At 43.7% G+C, this 23,285-nt stretch overlaps 1 protein-coding gene across 9 annotated transcripts in view; it reads left to right on the forward strand.

The window, feature by feature from the left end:
* The window catches only part of Utrn (utrophin), a 431,942-nt gene that overhangs the window by 48,926 nt on the left and 359,731 nt on the right, over positions 1-23,285 (forward strand). For 4 of the 9 annotated variants that reach the window (XM_048354233.1, XM_048354227.1, XM_048354235.1 and 1 more), the window contains exon 1: positions 2,589-2,944. The exons of 4 other annotated variants lie outside the window; for them this stretch is intronic. In XM_048354233.1, coding sequence (XP_048210190.1) covers positions 2,839-2,944 — 106 coding nt within the window. In that variant the 5' untranslated portion in view covers positions 2,589-2,838. Of the gene's footprint in view, positions 1-2,587; positions 2,945-23,285 lie in introns of those variants that run through there. One more of the 9 variants, XM_048354237.1, reaches the window with a different exon arrangement.

Here is a 23,285-nt window from a genome sequence, read left to right on the forward strand (position 1 = left end):
GGTATGTAGGTGCTCTGTCTCTTGAGCCACACCTCAACCCTTTGTGCTTTGCTTTTGTTTTTGTTTTTGCATAGGGTCTCACTTTTGCCTTGCATAGCTTGGACTGGACTGAGATTCCCCTATTTATTCCTTCTACGTAGCTTGAAGGCAGGCCCAGCTTCTTCTTGGCTGAGACAGGGGTGGGGTGGGGTGGGGGTTGTCTCAGGAACTTTGTGCCAGGGTTGGCCTTGAACCGTGATCCTCTTAATCTCAGCCTCCTGAATATCCAGGGCTACAGATGTGGCCTACCACCCTTGAATCCTGTACTTTAGAATGAGAAGGGGAAATTATTGCTTGGATCTAGATCCTTACTTGTTATTCCTCTTGATGACACTCAAAAGCATTGGGATTCTCAACCATATGTCACATCGGCCCTAAAATTTCTTCTAAAAGGCTACTAGTACAGGGTCTTGTTTTAGAAGACATTACAGAAAGACAGGTACAAAAGACAGGTTTAGAGATGCCTGAGATGTTGTATTTACATTTAGGATTTCATTTCTTTTAAACTGTCAGAAGCAGCCCTAAGGTAACGCCAGGTATCTTAGATAAGCGTCTCAGGGTCTTACTTGCATGATATTGATATTGTAGCTGGTATGGGGTACTGTCCTAAGTAGACAAGACCACATGTCATTGCTTGTTCTGCAGTTTGAATATTTAGGTCTTCCTATGGTTTTGGAGACATTTTGGGCTCCTGATCAACATTAGACTTCGATAACCATCAAGATGATAGCAACGAAGCAAGGACTCATCATTTCACACCTCCTAGGATGGACAGATAGTTAAGAACAGTGGTGATGAGGACACAGAGACACTGGAATGCTGGTGCACTGCTGGTAGGAGGGTAAAATGGTGCCCACCTGTTTGAAAACAGCCTGGCAGCTCTTCAGAAGGTTAACTAAGCCTAGAGACACAACAGTTCTACTCCTGGAGATATATGTACCTCCAAGAGAAATGAAAACTATCTGTCCGCATAAAAATATATGTTCATGGTCATACCAGAAGTATTCTTATTAGCCATAAGCTGGGAACAGTTCAAATGTCCATGGATTGATGAATCAGTGATAAGGATTCATTTATGTATGTGGAGTATTATTCTACTGTATGGAAATGAAATTAAATGCTTGATACAACATGGAATCTTGAAAATGGGCTGAAAATGAGAGAAGCCAGACAAAAAAGACCAGAGACTGTATGATTTCATTTCTAAGAAATGCCCAGGACAGGCAAAATCTCTTGGAGACAAGAAGATTTCCGTGGCTGGCTTGCGCTGGGGCAACTTAGAATGGATGATGGGATGGGCAGGGAAAGTGACTGGGGGAAGGGTGATGGAAGGTTCTAAAACTGTGGATGATTTCACAATAGTGAAAACCTATTTGTACTTAAAGAATTGTGTAACATAAGTGGGTTATTTGCATAGTATGCAAATTGCTTTGCAATACAATCATTACTCATTTTAGCCTTCCACGATGTGACATAATCCTCTCACTGTCTCTTCACTACACACCTTGGATACAGGTGATGTCATTGTCCTCCATTTTCCATTCTTAGAGAATGAGGTATTGTGAAAATGGCCCGGGGGCTTGAACTCAGGGCCTGGGTACTGTCCCTAAGCTTTTTCACTCAAGGCTAGCACTCTGATTTGAGCCACAGATCCATTTTCAGTTCTTTGGTGGTTAGTTGAAGATAATTGTCTCATGGACTTTTCATACTGGGCTGGCTTCAAACTGTGATCTTCAGATCTCAGCCTCTGGAGTAGCTGGAATTATAGGAGTGCTCTCGCAGTGGGCAGCTGGAGAAAGCATTTTCAAGAATCTCATAGCCTTTAGTCTGTGGTTTTGTCTTTCTTCCACCTTGGCCTTCAGCAGGAGAGTGATGACCTGTTATTCCAAATCCTGGGAATCCACATTCTCAGAATCTTTCACTAAGCAGAAAGTCTCTTTCACAGCAGGAACCAAGAAGATAAAGAGTAAGAATGCAAGTAAGATTGTACAAATACAGATTTCCTTGGCTTTCTCCTGTGTGTGGATCACACATGTATAAATGACGGAGAGAGAGAGAGAGAGAGAGAGAGAGAGAGAGAGAGAGAGAGAGAGAGAGAGAGAGAGAGAGGGAGGGAGGGAGTACGCATGCACAAATAAGAAAATACCTTAAATAGAATAGTATGGAAAATATGAGTCAAAACTTCTGTGTGGTTACGTTTGTTTTTTTTTTCTACAATAGCACTTTCTAAAGGATTAAGAAGAAATCTTGTCTGTGTTTTATTCCCCCAACATATAGATGGATACCAAGGTGAAATCATAAATCCAATGTAGTCTTTGCAGTACAGTTAATTAATATGTAACCGAACTCTACACCCTGTTGAATGGGCTGGACCAGCGCCTGGCTCTGCAGACGTAGGGGAGGAGGCAGGAATGTCCCTTTCCTTCTCACACCGTGGAGACAGGAAGAACACTTCTTATCTTATCTTTCTGTAGATTAGAAGCATTCAAAGTCCCCTTAGTTGTAACTATTTTTTTTTTTAACAAAATCGACAAAACAAAATGAGCCCCACAAAAATAGTACAAGTTAAAAAGAAAAAGAAACCCCACCTTAAGAGTTTTTACCAGCTGCGAAGTGTCACTTCCTGTCTGGTATTGGGGGAGGTTGGGTTAGGTTTATTCAGCTCCTCTCCTGGGAAAAATAAAAAAAGCCACCAAAAAAAAAAAAAAAAAAAAAGGCCATCCCAGTGTGCACTTCGCAGGCAGCTTTTGTTGTCCAGTTCCTGCGCCTCAACTTCTCTGCCTCTCCCCCAGCGAGGAGATGAGCAGCGGCCCGGCCCCCACCACATTCCGGTGGACAAGGTGCAGGTTGGAGTGGGCAGGCCGGGCAGGCCGGGCGGCCCTCCAGGCCGGTGGGCGATCACCAGGTAAGGTTGTCACCTTGTGTGACACCAGCGACCATTAGAAAGGAGGATGTGGGTAAAGGCCATCTCATTTGTCTAGTGACAGAGCTGCCGAAGGCAGAGCCTGGTTGGGGACTGGGGGTGCCGATGGCTTGTCCTAGCTGACCCTGGTCCCCCCAGCAGCGGAGAGCAGCTCTGCCTCTCCACAGAGTGCTCTTCAGAAAGTGCTCACTTGCCAGTCATTCACTTCTCTGGACAATAAAAAGCACCAAGGAACCTTCCATTGGTGACACCAGAGCTTCAGTATTTTCAAAATGGTTTGTTCAGTGTTGATGGCTTACTGTCAGGCAGAGAAAAAGTTTTCTCCGGGGTGTTGTTTCCTTGCCTTTTTCTTTCTTTCTTTAGGCAGGATATTTTTGTGTTAGCCTGGGTTCACTTTTTTCAATCAAGACCTTCCTAAGTGCTGGGATTACAAGTGTGTATTACCGCCTCTGGTTTTGTGGTGTTGAATATTGATAGGCCTCATCTCTTTTTTGTGTGCTTTATTAACCCTGCTTGATAAGATATTGCCCTGTCAACACTCTACTAACTGCAGCTCGGAGGTGAGAGCGAGCAGAATGGCCACTTGTATTTTGGGCTGTGATGTACCAAGGGGTTTTGTTTCTGCTTAAGCTTGTCCAGGAAGAATGCAGAAGCAGAGTGGTACAGAGTGTGTTGGCGTGTAGCTTTGTTCTTTTTTCCTTCTGACTGAGTTTTACTTCTGGAGTGACTTAACTTTTATTTTCTGGTTGGTTTAGAGATTAATATCTTGTTGGTCCTGTGCATTTTCTGAGGGAAAAAAAATAAACTAAAACATTGCTTTCCTTCTTTTGCAATCCCTCTTTTCCCTCTCCGTTTTCCTTCCCAGTCACGAATGTGAGCTAGAATAAATGAGCCGGCTGTATTTCCCCCGTGAATTTGGCTAGTCAGCCCAGTGTGTTTGGACATGCATGTGTGTTGGCTCTTCACTTGCTCTGTGCTGTTTTGCTGTTTTAGTGTAGAGTGGTGTGTTCTCAGCACATAGTCACACAACTGTTCACGGGTCGGAATGAAAACTCCAGGCAAGGAACCAGCAATTGCATCACTGGGCTTTCTGAGATTTTTGGGGGTGCTCCCTGAATCCTCTTTCTCTATCAGGCATGAAGAGTCTGTCGTCCGCCTGTCTTGGCCTTAACACTGAGTTCCCAGAGGTCTGGGGGCAGCAACGGGGGTTGACGTCAGAAGACAATGAGAAGAAAAGTACAGACAGGCCTATACATAGCAAGCATGTGAACTGGCCATATTTAAATGCCGTGCCGATTGAGTTCTGGTCTATTTAGATAGCATTCTTTCCTGCCCTCTAGCCAGTCAAAGGCTTTTAGGAAAATAGAAAATATTTTTAAAAGAAAGATATTTTCAGGCATGTTATTTTTAATAAAAATAGAAAACCAATGTGTATGTGGCTTGAAATTCCAGAAGGATTTGGGTTCCAGCATTTTTTCCTCTCTCTTGCTTCTGAGCTGAATTTTGCTTTGTTTTCATGGTTTCTGTAGTGTAAATCTTCCTCCATCACCTCCTTCCTTTTTCTTCTCCCATATCCTCTCTTTTTTTCCTTTCTTCCTCTCTTCCTCCATCCTTCTTCCCTCTCTGTTCCTCTACTTTCCCTCCCTCCCTCCCTCCCTCCCTCCCTCCCTCCCTCCCTCCCTCCCTCCCTCCCTCCCTCCCTCCCTCCCTCTCTTCTGTTCTTTTCTTCTGTCTGACTTTCTGTTTTGCTATCTACCCCAGGCTGGACTCAAACTCTCTTGGTCCTCATATCTCTTCTTCACAAATGCTGAGATTACAGCTGTGTGCTACCACACACAGCTTGTAGTGTACATTTCTTTCATGATCTTTTTAGCCATGAAGATGATACATTTAATGACGCAAGTAATATTCACTATCAATCAATGTTCACTGAGGGAGACCGAAGTTGAAAATATGAAATTACAAAAATATTTGGAGGTGTTCTAGAACATCCAGGTATTTACTAATGGCGGCATGCTTTGAGTCTGGAGGTTTCCCTGGCTCAGGAAATCACTTCTGAGAGGCCTGCCTTATCTTGCTACCCTTCCTGCTTTCTACTTGGCTGCTGGGACTCTGCCTTTGTTGGCATTTCCCTTTTAGATGGGTGGATTAGGAGATTTATAACGTCTGCCACCTGTGAATGGGCTGGAGACCCCTAGCAGGGGGTCTGGATATACCTGACTTTGGTGCTTTCCAAAGCTAGGGGAAGGCACTGTGGTAGAGGGGGCACCCGTCTTCCCCACTGCCCGGCATCTCTACTATCAGGAAGGACCAGAAAGAGCCTTTGTCCCTAGTGTCTCCCAGTTCCCCACTGTGTGCCTGGCAGGCAGGCTCCGCTCAGCACCTGCTGTGGAATACATGAATTGGGCCAGCGAGGGTGGTGTGCTGGGCAGAGCGTTGGCTGTCCTGTGGGAAGAAGCTTTGGATGAGGTGACTCTTCAGGTGTCATGGTGAGGCAAGGCTGGCTGAGGTGCTCCCCCTCTCCTTCCCCCTCCCCCTCCCCCCTTCTCTTTACATGTTGTACAAAGGAGTTTCAGTTAAGCAACTCAGTTTACAAGTACAATACATCTTAATCAATGTCAACCTTTAAAATTTGGGAATAGGAGTTTCATCAGGAGCTGGGTATGAGGGGTGTGTGTGTGTGTGTGTGTGTGTGTGTGTGTGTGTGTGTGTGAAGGTAGAGGTGGGGTCACGGTGAGGAGACAATCTCACTGATCCCAGGTGCCCCAGCCCCCTGTGCTGGTGCTCCAGAGGTGCGGGAGAGCTCTCAGTTACTGAGGTGTCAGAATGATTATTGCATGTCTGCATGGACTCGGTCAGTACTTAGACACGTGGTTCAGTAGCCACTGTGGGCAGGTGGTGGGTGTATAAAGTGAAGGTGTATAAAGTGTCTTTCCCATCTGAGGGGAAAGACAAGGAAGATGTGTGGTCCCTATTGCCGTTTATTGGGGTTCCCACACCCACCAATGTGCAGGAAGGCTTCTCTGCAGAAAGATTTTTGGAAAGAAGACTTTTATTTTCTGATCTTGATGTTCATAGAGAAAATGCCTTGTTGGTAGGCAGATCCGGTTAAATATCACTTACTGAGTTAGGAAATTGGGGGAAGAAGGAAATGACTTGCTTGAAGCAGAAGAATTTGGGGTGTGTGAGAAAAGTGGTTAGCCTTCAGGGAGTGGGGCTTGGCTTGGCCGTTCTGCGGTTTTCCTACAGGGTGGGCCTCTGAACCTCTGTGGCCAGAGGTCTTGGACTCTCCAGGGGGCTGTGGTCAGGATTGATGGTGTGACACGTTTTCAAGCACTGTGAAAGCCCTCGTCATGATTGCAGGTATATAAGAGGAATACGTTCTGTTACATTGACACGAGTGCCGGCAGTTGGGAATGAGATCGGCCTGCTAGTTAAGAGTCTAGAAATAGGAACTCAAACCTCCTATTCATGATGGTGCTTCAAACAAATGGGAGCTGAAGCTGTGTGTCTCTCCTGCGTCTCTTCAGTGTGTTTTCTTTTCATCCTGGTGTGACAGAGCAGGTAGCGCGTCTGTTTTCACTTGGGTTTTCTGACCCCTACATAGAGGGCACAAGGTGCTTCCTTATGCTAACCATTAGCAAATTCAGGATTTGGTTGGAAAGCCATTGGAGGGTCTGGTGGAAGAATCCATGGGTTCTGGGTTCAGGGGCTGCCCTGCGCCTGCCCCAGTATTTTGACCTTCATCTGAATAGCTCTGTGCGCATGGTTGCTCAAGTAGTTTTTTCCTACGGCCCCAGGCCTGTCATTGTTCTGCAGAGGAAGATGAGTCACAGTCGAGTTCCACTATTGTGTGAAGTGGAATTTTAGTCTAGGGCCAGAAGAACGAGTCCAGTGCCAGTCGCATGAATGGAAGTGTGGTTGTTTGTGAGCTGGGAGGCCTGTGTGTGCCACGGCCAAGGAGAAGCATTTTATTATAACAAATCATCCATCTCTACTTTAATCCTTAGCAGCGTGTTTAAAATATCTTCAAACTTTGATTCTGTGTGTGTGTGTGTGTGTGTGTGTGTGTGTGTGTGTGTGTATGCCAGTCCTAGGGCTTGAACTCAGGGCCGGGGAACTGTCCCTGAGCTTTTGTGTTCAAGGCTGGTACTCTACCACTGGAGCTCCATTTCCAGCTTTTTGGTGACTAATTGAAGATAAGATTTTCCTGCCTGGCCTGGCTTTCAACTGTGATCCTCAGATCTCAGTCTCCTGAGGAGCTTGCATTACACGCTTGAGTCATCAGTGCCGGGCTCAGATTCCTTCCATGCAGAATGAAGATGATACAGAATAGAAAAATCATCACTTCCTATTTTTCCCCTTCCTCTGTCCAGTAAACGTTGCTAATAGCCTTGTCTGTCTGGTTATACTTTTCCCTGTGAATGTATCTAAGTTCTGACAAGTGCAGTTTTTCCTTTTGTATCCAAATTGAAATCATTTTGTGTTTGTAGCATTCCATTAAGTAGGAAGGAATAAAGAAAGAAGAGATATAAACTAATGAAAGAGAAACTAGCCTGTAATCCTAGCTACTCAGATGGCTGAGTTTGAGGATCGAGGTTTGAAGCCAGCCTGAGCAGGAAAGTCAATGAGACTCGAATCTCCAATTAAGCACCAAAAAAAGCCAGAAGTGGATCTGGGACTAAAGTGATAGCTGGTACAGTGATAACTTTGAGTGAAAAAGCTCAGGACTCTGAGTTCAAGCTCCAGGACTGCCCCCCCCCCCCCAAAAAAAAGCAAGAAAACAAATCCCAAAAAACAACAAAAACTAAAAATATCTATGTAACATGTATTTTCTCTCGGTGGCCTAATGGTTGAAGCAAATATGTTTTGAGGTTAAAGTACCATCTCAAAGAGGAGGGAAATGAAAAGCAGTGGATAAATGTTTGAATCTGTATTTGCCTTTTGTGAAATTGAACTTTGTATGTGTTTGTGACTCATTGGATGACTTTGCCAATGAATTGCCTTTCACACACTGCCTCTTGTTTAGGTCTCTGGATTTTAAACTCCTAAAGACTCCAAAAAGAAATATCTGCCCAAAAAGGTGGATTTGGAATGGCTGTTTTTAAGCCTCTGTAGGGCATTTAGATGGTTAACCCAAACAAAAACATATTTTGAGCTTTCCGGGACCGAGATTTGCGTGTGAGGATGTAGATTATGTCTTTTCACTTTCTCTTTAGGCTGTGGTATCATCTGTCATCCGCCCAAGTCGTGCTGACTCTAGTCAGTATTTCCTTGCCCGTAGTTTTTTAGTACATTTTTCAGACACTGGTAAATTAATTTCATATGGATGGTAAACCCCAAATTACTTACAGAAAAGTCAGTTTCTGTTTATGTTCTGGATACCCTAGCATTAGATAGAGTTTAGCAGACAGAGGCTCTGGAATTAGAATTTATATTACATTGAAATATATTTCAATCCCAGCCGTGCTGCCTCCTGACTCTCAGTTTCCTTTCTTGCAAAATGAGGGCAGTAGAACTGATCGGTTCAGTTTTTCCTTTAAATACTGTACAGAGGGGTTTCAATTCAACCAATCAGTTAATTAAACTAAGGACAATGTATCTTGATGGGCTTCCCCCTTTCCATTATTCTACCCTGTAGACGTTCACTTCTAAAAGTATAGATAACTTTTCTTGCTTAGACTCTGCAGACTGAGTGAAGAAGTCTAGCAAATGGTGGTTGTTTATATGGCAGGAGTGCCTTTCAAGCTAACGTAGAAACACACTTAGGTGTTAAATGAAGCTCAGTGATTTGTTGAAATGCAGCCCACTAGGATGCTGCAGGATACTGCACGTTTACCAGTTCGTTCTCATCCTTCAGGCCAGATCTCTTAGGGAGTTTTCTCATCGGAGTGTAGAGCTGTAAGGGTGGGGCTTGTGTAGCCACAGATTCACTGCGTAGCAGGAAATGGAATGCCACGCCAGGATGGCAAATAAATGGTTTGCAGTTGCTGGGAGCACATGGTTGTGGCCGGGCGCCCAAGATAGTTGGCTGGTTTTGAAGTTCACTTTCATTTATTTAGAAAGGTTTTGATTGTTCACAAGCAAGCGAGGCCCGTAGAGACCACAGGCTGGTTGCCTCTCCTACAATTCCGTGCTAGATGACCTATTTGTCTCATGTAAAAAACAAAACCAAAAAACAACCCTTTATTTAGTCTGTGGAGAGGATTCTTTCTCCAGCTAGAGGAGACTTGACATAGTAGACTCCAAACACCATAAATGTCCAAATGCCACTTGGACAAATCCCCTGGGCGGCTGGGCACAAGGGGCTCAGATGACTGGCACCAGGCAGCTTTTTGTAGGTCATCCACTCATTGTCAGTGCACACGTGCTCGGTCAGACGGCGATCCACTTAGCCCTCAGAAGCAACTCTTCTCATCTCGCCAGGCTGCCCCTTTCCTCCTGGCACCGTCCGCCCCTTGTGGGGAATCGCTGCCAGGTCAGTTGCCTGGTTTCCGACCTGGCCTGTTTTCTGGATTGTGCCTTAGCTTCTGCTGGAACCCCATGGCAAGATCCCCCTCTTGTGTGTGAGTTGTTGTGGCTAGATTCAGTTATGAAGAGAAAACTTTGAACTCAGGGTGTGTGATTGGTAGGCAGGTGCTCTACTGCTGAGCCATGCCCCTGGCTTTTTTTTTGCCAGTCCTGGGGCTTGAACTCAGGGCCTGAGCACTGTCCCTGGCTTCTTTTTGCTCAAGGCTAGCACTCTACCACTTGGGCCACAGTGCCACTTCTGGCTTTTTCTATGTATGTGGTGCTGAGGAATCGAACCCAGGGCTTCGTGTATGTAAGGCAAGCACTTTACCACTAGACCATATTCCCAGACTTACCACTGGTTATTATTGAGACAGGGTCTTGCTTCTTTTGCGGGTATATATATAGACCGTGATCTGCCTATTTTTGGCTTCCTGTTATGGCTGGGATGATAGGTGCATGCCTCACGCCCAGCTTCCAGCTTTAAGAATGGATCTTGAGAACCTTTTCTGTCTGAGCTGACCTGGAGTTGTGATTGTTCCCATCTTAGCCTTCCAAGTAGCTACGATTAGAGGCATGAGCCACCAGTTCCTCGGTAGATCACTTAAAACTATTTTTGATTGCTATTATAAAGATAATGCACAGAGGAATTACAGTTACAGAAGTCAGGTAAAGAGCACATTTCTTTTTGGACAACATCACCCCTTCCCTCACTCTCTCCCAGTTGATTGTTTTCTTTAGAGATAGTTCAAAGTCATTCATGCAGTTGAGAATCTGCCAATGCTCTCGGAGAGCTGTTTAGTTACATAGTTAACGGAGTCTGATTGAGTTGTATTATAGGAGGAAAAATACAGTCTTTGTCTTGTGAGTGTGTATGTATGACAGTGGTTTAAGGGACAGATGGGAATAGATGGGGAAAATGTGAAACAAGTAATTATGATATTTTATCTCTGTTCTGAACTCAGTCTCTAGGTCTGAAAAATATTCTCTGCTTATGTGAATTCTTTACAGTAATGATTATATTCATTTCCTGCCCACATGTGTTAAATCATGGTGTACTCCTAGTGATTGAGTGTTGAGGGTATTTCCTAAGTGGGCTGAGGAAATAGTTATTGTCCTTTTGATAGCCCACTGGACAGTCCGTATCCATCCACTCCTGGGCTCTCCTGTCCTGCAGGAGAGACGGGAAAACACACCCCACCCGGACGGGCCAAGAAGAAGAAAGAGTGAACTGCCACCCCAGCCCCCCTTTTGTTGGAGGACACACAGACAGTCCGGGCGGGAGCCAGTCTGCGCTAAGACTCGTTTAATGGCGGCAATGAGCTGTTCTAAGGGGAGGGGTCCGTGCCCCATCGTAGGGGCTGTGAGTGGACGCCTGACCTGTCTGTCAGGGTGGAGCTCAGAGGGAACTCCCTAAGGGGCGGCCTACATCTATGTCACAGCCCACAGGACCGCCTCTGGGTTCACCACCAGCGGCCATTTGGGCTCACACGCATTGGAGGCTGGGAAAAGAGGCGTGGCCAGCTAGAACCGTCTCTTAGTGATGCAAGGGGTCCAGGCAGGCCTGCCCCACACCTGCCCACCCATTTTTCATGCTGTACAAGGCAAGTCCTTTGTAAGAATTATTGCTGTGCTTGAATGAAGTGTGCACTATTAAAAAAAAAAACAAACACATGAGATTGCATTGTGTGTATTCATTGGATTGTTTTGTACACTTTATGTTGCCAAACTTCTCCAAGCAATAAAACCTAAATAAAAATAGGAAGTGTTGAAGGAAATACAAAATAGATACTTACTTCCAATAACTTGGAAGACATTGGGTAAATAGTCTTTACCTGGTATGTAAGAATGAACCATTTGGGTTGGGAATGTAGCTTAGTGGTAGAGTGCTTGCCTAGCATACATGAAGCCCTGGGTTTGATTCCTTAGCACCTTGTGAACAGAAAAAGCCAGAAGTTGTGCTGTGGCTAAAGTGATAGAGTGCTAGCTAGCCTTCAGCCAAAGTAGCCCAGAGACAGTGTGCAGGCCCTGAGTTCAAGTCCCGGGACTGGCAAAAAAATAAAAAGAAAGAAAAAAGAATGAACCATTTTTAGCATAGTCACTTTCTGATGAGAATGTAAGCACACAGGCTTTTCTGTAAGTTTTAAATGTTTTCACCTATTTGTTTCTTGAATCATTTCCATTCCTTCCCCCATCAACCTCAACTGCACTTCACATGCCTACAAATCAAAAGTAACAATAAATGAATAAAGAAACAAATGACTTAATGAATATTCATTGAGTACTTGCCCTTTCCAGGTATTGTGGTCCTTAGTAGAGGGTTGGAATGTTTTAAATCTGGCTTTAAATGCAATGACTTCACTTCCTAGCAGCCTATGCATTGCAGACATTGCAAAATTTATGATGGGCGTTTATCCGCTGAGTGCTGGAGCAGGCATGGCAAGCAGTGTCACGGGTCTCATTTTGTGACTTCTCTTTGTTCATACATGGCCATCACTTTCTGCATCTACAGCAGTGGCTTAGGGAGGTAGTGGGTGTAAGTGTTGCTAAAATTGACCATAATGAGATGTGCCCACTGGTAATTGTAGATGACACAGTTTAAAGAGCAACATAAAAAATGGCAAAGCCAAGCAACCTTGTTCAACAGGGCACTTGATTGTGCTCTGCCAGTAGGCTAAAATTAGGAAGAAAATTCATTAACATGTGAACAAGCTCTGCCACTGAAGTGAGTGTACACGTGAAGAGAGGCAGATTGGTTTTTCAGGGCTCTCGCATCCAATCAGATTCTGGAATCTTGTTCTTAGATTCTGCGTGACCCAACTGGATTCAAGCAAGGCCTCTTCCTCTGGCCTTTGAGTGGCTTGAGTTTGGCTCATCTGTGCTGCTGGCCTCAACCCAGATGCTTGGGTTGGTGTTTTGGAGGCAGTGTTCATTGGCTTCGAGAAGCACTAGAAAACTGCCTGGGATAGAGCAGCTGGAAGCAGGGCTGTCCTCGTGGTTCATTCTGCTCTTACGTCCTCAATAATTCATGCCTTTGGACGTCAGGTACACCTTGTCCAGGAATTCTTTTGCTGATCTCCATTATGTGGGTTTCCATCTTCTCAGGTTCTTCAGCTTACCTCTAGGCTCAAATTCGAAGATTCCTAGATGGGTTCACCTGTCCTGGGAATTATGATACATGCTCTTGATCTGTGTTTTGGAAAGCCTGTTCTATCTTTGCCACACAGGCCAGGTGTGGCCTGGAAATTTGCTTTAAACCATGAGCTTGAAGAAAGGGTCTATCCTTAGACATAACTCAGCTCCTGGCACATTTTAGTGGCTATGATTTTTTTTTTTTAACCAGGGAATAAGAGTTACAATCAGACGTTCATAGATATGAATTCAGCTGCAAGATGAAAGGCCACCAAATGATTCTAGGCTGTTTATATTTATTGTCTAAAAAATATAAATTAACAGGGTTTGAAACAGAATCTTCAATATGGATATATCAGAATTAGGCCTTCCTTGCTATTAGTCCCTCCCTCCTTCCCTCCCTCCCTCCCTGGTTCCCTCCCTCCCTTCTTTCCTTCCTTCCTCTTTTTGTCTAGGTTGGCTTTGAACTATGATTACTTGATCTCGACTCCCCACTGAGAAAATATACTGTAACCTTATTTGTAATTTTATACTTTTTAAAGTAACCTTATTTTACAGTAGTTTTGTATCATAGAAAAGTTTCAAGATTATGCAAAGAGTTCTGGTTTGCCCTGTGCTCCCTTGTCTGCCTTGCTTCCCGCTAGTATCTTAACTGTTACATTTACCTCAATAAATGAATGATTGATAAATAAATAGGTGTATTATTAATCATAGTTATTATTAACAACAGTAATTTAAAGGCTGCCATAAGAGTTGTTAAAGTCTGTAGATTTATAGATGAAATAATATTTTATAGCACACAATCAAGTTTTATGCTTGAACTATCACTTAAAAAGAACTTAAACTCAAAACCTTTACATTTTTATAAGCAGTCATAGTTGCAAATATATGCACAAAGCCGGTAGGGCAAATGCTTGTGTTAACTAGATAATGAGACAGGTCATTTCCAAAATCATTTGCCTTCTAGAACCTGGAACAGGGGAAGGTTATTTTAAAGGCTAACATTTGGCTGATCAATGTGAAGTTATTATATTAATGGAAAGAATATCTTGGTGATGCCTTAAGTTTCTGAGGACATAGGATACATGCTTTAATTATTTATAATATCTTCAGGCAGAGGGTCTATTCAAAATGTGTCACAGGTATGGGCCAGGCTAACCAATCCGATTGAAGACGGAATTGTGAGGAATAGCAGGTGGTAAATGGAGCTCTCCTCTTGTCTAGATTCCTTGACTGTTTTCACTCATGGCAAGTGTCTTCCAGAGCTGAGGATGTGGGATATACAGCAGTTAGTACAGCCTGTCACTGTGCTAGTAGGTGTACTACAAATACTTGCTTCATTGTTGGTGGTATTTTTTGTTTCCATTTCAGTTATTTATTTCAATCTTTAAACATACTGCTCAGCATCAGAATTTCTTCATATGTTAAAGTGCCATGTGTAATAAGAAATCACTTTACGTTTCTGACAGTAAGGTTGCTTACCCAGCCCGTGGAGACCATGGGGTGAACATGGAGAACTCTAAGGTTGGGTTTTCTACTCTTCTCCCAGGCCCTTCTGAGCATTTCCTGGTGACACAGGAGAGTCAGGAGGCCCTTCGGTGTGGGAGTGGGATTTAGAGGCCAGCTGTTCCTTCCCCCCTTCCACACCCCCTTTGCTGGCCTTCCGTTCTAGTTCTATCGGCGCTCAGCAGGAGGAGGAGCCTGTGCTCTGGCTCATGCCAAATCCTCCCATTTCCCCATGATGATATGTTATTAGTATCCTAATCCCTGTGATTTGTTAAGTTAAGCTGAGCTTCAGGGATCCCGGAAGATCACAGCACTTTTGTTTCCTGTGACTTCATTGAGCTCTGGCTAGGTGAGATTCCGCTAGAGACATCGGAGGCCCACAATTTAATATCTATAAACATGGTTTTGTATGTAGCCTTTCCATCCTCGTTCGTGTGCTGGAGACAGATGTTTAAGTTGTTTAAAGAGACCTCTGTTATGGATTCTAAGCTATCCATTTGCCTATTACCTCAATGAACTAAGTAGTCAATGGGATGTGAGGACCAGATAACCCCCCCCCCCCCCACCACCAGAATCTTTGATCTCAGGACTGTTGGCAACCTTAATTCATTCTCTTCCTTTGAATCTGTGGGGCTGTTCCTAGTAAACAATGATTTACTGACGTGTTTTTAAAGTAAATTATTTAAAATAACTGTTTGTGCCAGGTCCTGCTGGCACACATCTTCCATCCCACCTACTCAGGAGGCTAAGATCTAAGGATTGTACTTCGAAGCCAGCTGGACCAGAAACGGTGTGAGACTCTTACCGTCCATTAACCTGTCAAGAAGCTAGTGGAGGGCTGGGGATATGGCCTAGTGGCAAGAGAGCCTGCCTCGTATACATGAGGCCCTGGGTTCGATTCCCCAGCACCACATATACAGAAAACGGCCAGAGGTGGCGCTGTGGCTCAAGTGGCAGAGTGCTAGCCTTGAGCAAAAGGAAGCCAGGGACAGTGCTCAGGCTCTGAGTCCAAGGCCCAGGACTGGCCAAAAAAAAAAACAAAAAACAAAAAGAAGCTAGTGGAGGTGCGGCTCAAGTGGCTCTAGCCTTGAGTGCAAAAGCCAAGCAAAAGCTTGAGGTCTGGAGTTTTTACTCAGTACTGGCACAACTGTCTGTTTATTTATTTAATAGGTGATACTGGGATTTGAACTAAGGGCTTTTAACTTGCTAGGCAAGTGCAGATACTGTACAGTGAAGCCATATCTCCAGCCCTCAAATAAGTAAAAGTAGTTATTTAACCTTAAAGTAACTGTGAGTTTATTCCTGCTAATTAGTGAACTCACCACATCCCACATAGCAGACATGCCCAGTTGCTTGCTGTAGGGCAAGGAGGAAAACTAGGGGTCCACTTACCCAAGCTTGTTTTTACTTATTTATTTTTATTTTTTGTGCTAGTCCTGAGGCTTGAACGCTGGGCCCAGACTCTGAACTTTTTTTTTTTGCTCAAGGCTGGCATTCTACCACCTGAGCCACAGTTTCACTTCTGTCTTTTTGGTGGTTAATAGGAACTCATGGACTTTCCTGCCTGGGCTGGTTTTGAACCAAGGGCCTCAGATCTCAGCCTCCTGAGTATCTAGGATTATAGATGTGAGCCACCAATCCTTTACTTATTTTGGACAAATTCTTAGGGTTATAATTGCTGTGGTATGAGGTCTAATTTTAGGACCATCAACATTCACGGCTAAGTGCCCTACATGATTGGAGTTTAATACGTTTGGTATCCTCAGTTTATATAAATGTCAGTATCTCTGAAATCCAGCCCATATTTAGTTATTCATAATCTGTGTGTGTGTGTGTGTGTGTGTGTGCGTATACATACATTCATTTTTTCCTTCAGTTTCTCTCACTACTGTTCTGCTGATGGCTTTTGTCTATTTACCTTTTTGAGACACTGTGCTACCCAGCTATTCCCCTCTATAACCACATCTGTATCAAATTCCTATGCTAGCCCTTTAACACATCCAAGCGGGCTGTGGATTGAGGTCTCCTCAGCCTGCTATGTGCTTTCTAAGCTGTATTTGATCAAGATGGGAATAGACAGTGTCCTATAGTGATTTCAGCATTGAAATACAAGATCACACCCTCACTTTTGAAGGGTAAGTTGGTGGAAAAGAACTCACTATTGCTGTGATACATGGCATCAAACAAATGTGTGATTGCCCCTGGTTGAAGTCTCTGGAAACAACCTCGATTGTAGCTGTAGCAGGGGTGGTTTGGGCATCCCAGCTCTCCTCTGGCAGTTCCCTGCCTTAGGACTTGCCCCTGTGGATTTCACCATTCCATTGTGGATGGGACATACTCACCTTATTCAAGATTCTAGAAGCTTCTGGAAGCTCCTACTTATAATGCCAGTAGTAGCCAGCAGCTACTGCATTATAAATTCCTTAGCTTTTCCCTGCCTTTCCAAGTCCCCATGTCTCAGTGGTTCCCCAAGGCCCATTCAGATTTCAGTTCCATTGTTGGCTTGCCCCATAAGAACCCTTTATTGGGCCCTTCTCCTTTCCTGTCTCTTTTCTTTATGCCCTGTGAGTGTTTTCTGGGGCCACCATCACAGCAAACGACTGTAGCTTGACTCTTAGTCACAAAGTTAGCTAGCCTTGACTGTTGTAAGAAGAGCAGGAATCAGACCAGAACAGAAATTTTCTGAATCCTTGTTTAGTCTGCACATTCACTGTCCTGAGTCATGTGACCTCTGTCTACCTTATCATACTGTAGACTTGATAGGGCTTAGAGGACTTCAGAAAGATTATTTATTATTATTTGGTTGCTGTTTGTTTATGGCTTTTCTGATTATGGAATGACTAATAGGAAGGTGTGTGTGTGTGTGTGTGTGTGTGTGTGTGTGTATGTGTGTGTGTGTATAGAGAGAGGGAGACAGGTAATTATTAATGGCTTAGAAAATTTGTTTTACCTTAGCAGCCAGGACAGTACTTGTTTTAGTTGTGGGCTTAGTTTGCAGGTCTTTGTTGGAGTACAAAGCATGCAGGAGTCGTAGGAAGAACAGATGGTTCTATTTCTAGATGCTAGAAGGGGTTCTGCAGGGCTGGCTGTGGAGAAGTGCCTATTAATTACTGCAAGGTTGATTCCTGGGATTATATCCTTTATATCCCTTATGCTGCCACTTCCTTAGTCAGAGTTACATAGAAACAAAAGTGAAGTGCATCATCATCATCTCCTTCATCTTCAACATCTTTGAAGAAAGTACATACAGAATGTTAAGAATCACCTAGGCATTGATGGCGCAGTCCTGTAATCCTAGCTACTCAGGAGGCTGAGATCTAAGGATCAAGGTTTGAAGCCAGCCTTGGCAGGAATGTCTGAGGCATTCTTATTTGAAATTAACCACCAAAGACCCCCCCCCGCGACACACACAAAGAAGCATGTCCAGACCGAAAGGAACCCTCCAGAAAGGGCATGTGCTGGGCCCATACAGGGCCTCTATCTTCCTTCCAACCTCCTCCACCTTCATCCCAACTCTGCACCTGCTGCTGTCTCTCAGCACACCCTGCCCAGACTACAAAGCTCTGGGATCATTTTCTCTTCACTATTCTGCTTCCTCCCAGGAAAAAAAATGTTGAATGTAGTTTCTAAAGAGTCCAGGTCTTTGCATGACCTTCCCTCTATGTGAAGGCAACCCAGGGTGAGTGTTGGCCAGCAGAGTTCCCATTTTTCCATGGGAAAGTTCTTCCTGTGTTGGTTGTGATTAATAACCAGCACAGGAAGTAAGGCCAAATGATTTCATTGTTGAACACAGACTTCAAGGTCATGAGAAACTGCCTGTGCAAATTCAGCTTACAAATCAAGGTAGAGAATGCCGAATAGAAAAGGCCTGCCATGCTTTTTGCTTGTGGGGAGGGGTGCTAGTGCTGAGGCTTGAACTCAGGGTCTGGGTGCTGTCCCTTTGCTCCATATTTTTTAAAAATTGTGTTATAAAGTTGATTATGAAGGGGTTACAGTTAATATCAGTCAGCTAAAGAAGAGACAATGTCACCCCTTCCCTTGCTATCTCCGTTTTCCCTCTCACCCCCAACCACAGGTTGTATAGTTCATTTTCAACAGAGTGTACCCTGAACCTTTTCATTCAAAGCTAGCACTCAACCACGTGAGCCATACCTTTGCTTCTGCCTTTTTGCTGTAAATTGGAAATAAGAGTATCGCGGACTTTTCTGAACCTTGGTCATCTTAGCTTCCCTGAGTAGCTAGGATTATAGGTACGAGCGACCAGCACCTGGCTGCCATTCTTTATGTGATGTGAAATGGACTTCGGCTTGCTGCATTGGTATGTTGGTGGTGTGAGTTCATACTTTAAAACAAAGCTATATTGAGACCTACTATGTGCCAGCCTGTTGAGAAGGAATTCAATATGCTAAGCGTTGTGGCAGAAAATAGTTGTAAGTAAACCTATTCTGCCAATGGCTCAGATTTTTCTAAGTTTTTGCTTTTATTAGGTTGCTATTTGAAATAAAATTTGAATTAAGCATCTGGGCAAAACTAGTTTGAATTGCATTATACTTTCAGGAGAATTTAATAGTCACACATAATAATTTATGGTCACACACTAGCCCTTCGTGTTATAGACTAGAGAGAGTCCAGAACATGTGAGATCCAGTTTCCTGTGCAGCTGCAGTTTTGCTTCTCTTCTTTTCTGTGTTTCCTAGGCTTTTCTTCAAGTTAGGAAAGGAATGACATCACACTTGGTGAAGGAGCTAGCTTCCCAGCTCATACTTAAGTGTTTCTATGCTTGTGCATCTGTATGGTGAAATTTCACAAAATCTAGCAGCCATAGACACACACACACACACATACACTCACACTCACACACACTTATATAATATATTTAATATATGCTATGTAGTATATAATACATGTATCATTATATAGGAACTAATAATATAACAATTATGGTAAATTATACAATTACAATAACATAATAATATATTATGCATGCAATATATAGTATAAAATATATTTTATATGTGATATATACTATATAATAATATATTTTATAGGAGATATATATATATATATATATATATATATATATATATATAGTGCTGGTCTTGGTGCTTGAATTCCTTGCCTGGAACTGCTCTACCACTTTGAGCCACAGCTCCTCTTCTGGCTTTTTGAGGGGATAGTATATTGGAAATAAGAATCTCACAGACTTCCCTGCCTGAGCTGGGTTAGAACCACAGTTCTTAGCTTTAGCTAGATCCTGTATAGCTAGGACTGTAGGTGTAAACCACCGGTGCCCAGCTGAGTGCAAGTTATTTTGGGAGCAACTCATGGTGGGCTTGGTTTTCTCTGGACTGCTGTGGCATAATGTGTCTGAAGGCTGACTTGGCTTATGCGGATCCTCTTTGTTGCAGTGTTATTGCTTGCTTTCCAGCTGGGTCTTAAATCTGTGTGAGGGCAGCTTTTAGGCCCTAGTTCAGCTGACAGGAAGATGATCACGTAGTAAGAATAACTGCAGATCAGCAGAGTGATGTAAACTCTTCCCTTACCTCTTCCCATTAGAATCTTGCCTTGTTGAAAATGAGCAAAACAGCCAGGTGTTGTGATGCACACCTGTAATCCCATCACTCATTTAACCTAAGCACGAATACCAAAGAGTTTGAGCCCAACCTGGCTTAAAGAGTGAGTTTGAAGCCAAGAAGGGCTACTGAGGGAGACTTTCAAAAAAGCAAAACAACAAACACCGTTCCCTCCCCCCAAAAAACTCCAGTCCTAACACAGTGTAATCAACAGTGTAATGTTGAATTGTATCTCTTGAAAAAGCTTGATTACATAGCTCATTTTTTGTTTCTTCCAAATCATCAAGATTTTTCTTTTTCTTAAGTGTGCATCCAGCTATTTGTTTGATTATTCAATAAATCTTTATTGTATGTTTATGGCATGCAAGGAACTATATAGAGAGCGAAGAAATGAAACCATTTCTTTTCTATAACAGTTAAGAACCTCACTGAGGAATTGATCATTTAGGAAGGGCTATATCAAGCATTTGTTTTTTAAATAAGGAATTAAATAATACTGTTGAAGAATTTAAATCCTTTTCCTCCTGCTTCCAAATGTTTTTGGACTCCCTCCCTCCTTCCCTCCCTCCCTCCTTCCCTCCCTCCCTCCTTCCCTCCCTCCCTTCCTTTCTTGTGCTGGTATGAGGTCTTGAGCTCAGGGCCTGGGCACTGTCCCTGAGTTCTTATCCTCAAGGTTAGTGCTCTACCATCTGAGCCACAGCTCTTCTTGCAGCTTTTTGATGGCTAACTGGAGATAAGAACATCACAGACTTTCCTGCCCCGGATGACTTTGAACCTTGATCCTCATTTTTCAGTCTCCCCGAGTGGCAACGATTCCAGGCAGGAACCACTGGTACCCAGCTTGTTTGGCTGTTTTGAGTGAGAAGCATTTCATGATCCAAAGAAGTTGAATCTGAGCGTGGGTCTGTGACTCAGGCCTCTCAGTTTAGCTACTTGGGAGGTGGAGATTGGAGGATTAGGGTTCAAAAGTTTGTGAGACTTCATCCATCTCAACAGTACTGGTGTGGTGGCATGTGCCTGTTACCCCAGCAACATAGGAAGCGCAAATAGGAGGATGGCAGTCCTGCTGACCTAGGCATAAAGCCAGCCTCTATTTTGGAAATAGCCAACTCCCCAAAGGGGCTGGTGTAGTGGTTCAAGTGGTAGAACTCTTGCCTAGCAAGCCTAGGGTCGTGCGTTCAAACCCTGAAAATACTACAACTACTAAGAAATAGATTGGTCAAGGTGCTGAGGATATGCAGAGGAGGGTGGGCAGAGTGGGATGTAGTTGTCATTCATTGGTGGAAGCATTGAGGATCTGGATGTTGAGTTTAGTAGCTGAGAACATCTTGGCTGTGTTGACCAATTAAATTGAGTTACGGCAAAGCTCACTGCATGGATTTTAGTATTTAAGACTCTGCTGCCAAGGGCTGAGCTCACTCCTCTTTCACGTGTGCCTGGGACGGAAGGACCTTGGGTGGGTGAGCACCCCCTTCCCCTGCCATCGACCCATCAGTGTCCAGGCTGGGAGCTCAGCTGTCGTTTTGCCTTCTCTTAGTCTTTCTCTGTGAAAGGTAAAAGAACCGACTTCTTTTCTATAGGTTCACTTGATGTGGGAATGTTTTGTGTAGGCTTGCATGTAGGTGCTGCTCTGTGTAGGGGTGTATGGTAGCCTGGAGGGGGTGGGGGGGCTCAGGCCGCTACAGCTCAGCCTGCATTGCTTTGTGCTAGTCCTGATATTGTAGTTTCCAGTTTGTAGTTCACAGCCAAATGTGAATCCTTGAGACCTGCTGCTGATGGGGAGCGGGGGGGGGGGGGTGTTGGGGGGCTGTTAGATGGCTTAAAACAACCATATATATGTTTGTTTACTGTTCTGGAGGTGAGGAGTCGACAGTGGTTCTTGCTGAGCTAAGATGAAGATGCTGGCAGGACATTTCCTGTGGTAGTTGGGGCATGAATTAACTTCCTCATCAGACTGCCATGTTGCTTGGCTCAGTCCCTATTGCCTGCACCCCCCCCCCCTTCCACCCAATGGCAATGTCAGCAATGGTGGGGGGGCATCCCCAGTTGTGCACTGTGATCTGTCCTGCTTTTCTCTTCCACTTCGGAGGAGGCTTGGGATTATATTGCCCCTTCCCCAAGATAAACAGAGGTTCTCCCTAATCTTAAAGGCAGTGGATGAGCAACCTGCATTTCATCTGCCACTTCACCGGCTGCATGCCGTATAATTGGGTGCATTCATAGGGTCTCAGCATTAGGACGCAAGGTAGAGGGTAGATTGTTTTATCTACCATATTGGATAACTCTTGATTTTCATTTAAAAAATCATGTGTAATAATAAATAATTTAGAATAGAGACTGTTCTTCAATTTATTCTGGTTGTTGGAAATAAATTTTATCACTGTTTTTTTTTTTTTTTTTTTTGGCCAGTCGTGAGCCTTGGACTCAGGGCCTGAGCACTGTCCCTGGCTTCTTCCCGCTCAAGGCTAGCACTCTGCCACTTGAGCCACAGCGCCGCTTCTGGCTGTTTTCTGTATATGTGGTGCTGGGGAATCGAACCTAGGGCCTCGTGTATCCGAGGCAGGCACTCTTGCCACTAGGCTATATCCCCAGCCCTTATCACTGTTTTTGGCAGCTGGTTTCTAACTAATTAAAAAATCTAAGGTTAGATAGAGCATTTCTTGAAACTTGGGGTGTGTGTGTGTGTGTGTGTGTGTGTGTGTTGGATGACTGGGAAAAGGAAAGGAATGATCTAAATACTTGCAGCTTTAGGGATGGGATAGAATTGACATTCTGCAATGATCCTGAAGAGAGATTGTTAACCTAGCATGCAGCACACTTTTTCCTTCAATCTCAAACTACATTTTTCCATGAATGTGATGTAATGGTTTTCATTCTGTGCCATTTGGCAGCAAGATGTTTAGGAGAAATATCCAACAATATCCAACATAGTGTTCAAATGTATTGGGGAAGACAACAGGTGAACAGCTGAACTAAATGCGGAATTTAAATGACTCCTTTTTATGAAAAGTACAAGAGTTCTGAAGTTCACTAACAAGGGTTTTGTATATTTATCATGATGATCTGTGGATTCAATGGTAAGTTGGTTTGTACAAAGAATTAACTTTCCATCAATTCAAATATTATGGCCACCAATAGAGATTTTAGGTGCATCACATTCTACTTCCTGTCTGTTATCCTAGATAGCATAATTATCAGACGGTTATAGCACTTGATGTGGTAAAGGAAGTAAGATTCATTGCTAATTTGCTTGGAAACTGTTGAGAGTATACCTCTGGGAGATGTTTCTCTCAAGAAACTTTGACCTACATTTTAAAGAAGTTATTCATAAGCCAAAACTTGTTAAGAAAATAAATCCTTTCAAGATTATAATAGATAAGTTACTTAGATCTGTCCTTTTCTTCTCGTTAATTTTATAGATAAGATCTTTTTCTGAAACGCTCAGTGTGCCCAATAAAATTGTTATTTAGTAATATTTTTCATAGAATGTCCTACATTTTAGAATATTGTGAGTAACAATTTCAGCCGGGTGCAAGTGGCTCATGCCTGTAATCCTAGCTACTTAGGAGGTTGCAATCTGAAGATAACAGTTTGAAGCCAGC

This window comes from Perognathus longimembris, chromosome 9 (assembly GCF_023159225.1).
Source record: "Perognathus longimembris pacificus isolate PPM17 chromosome 9, ASM2315922v1, whole genome shotgun sequence".
Taxonomy (NCBI): domain Eukaryota; kingdom Metazoa; phylum Chordata; class Mammalia; order Rodentia; family Heteromyidae; genus Perognathus; species Perognathus longimembris.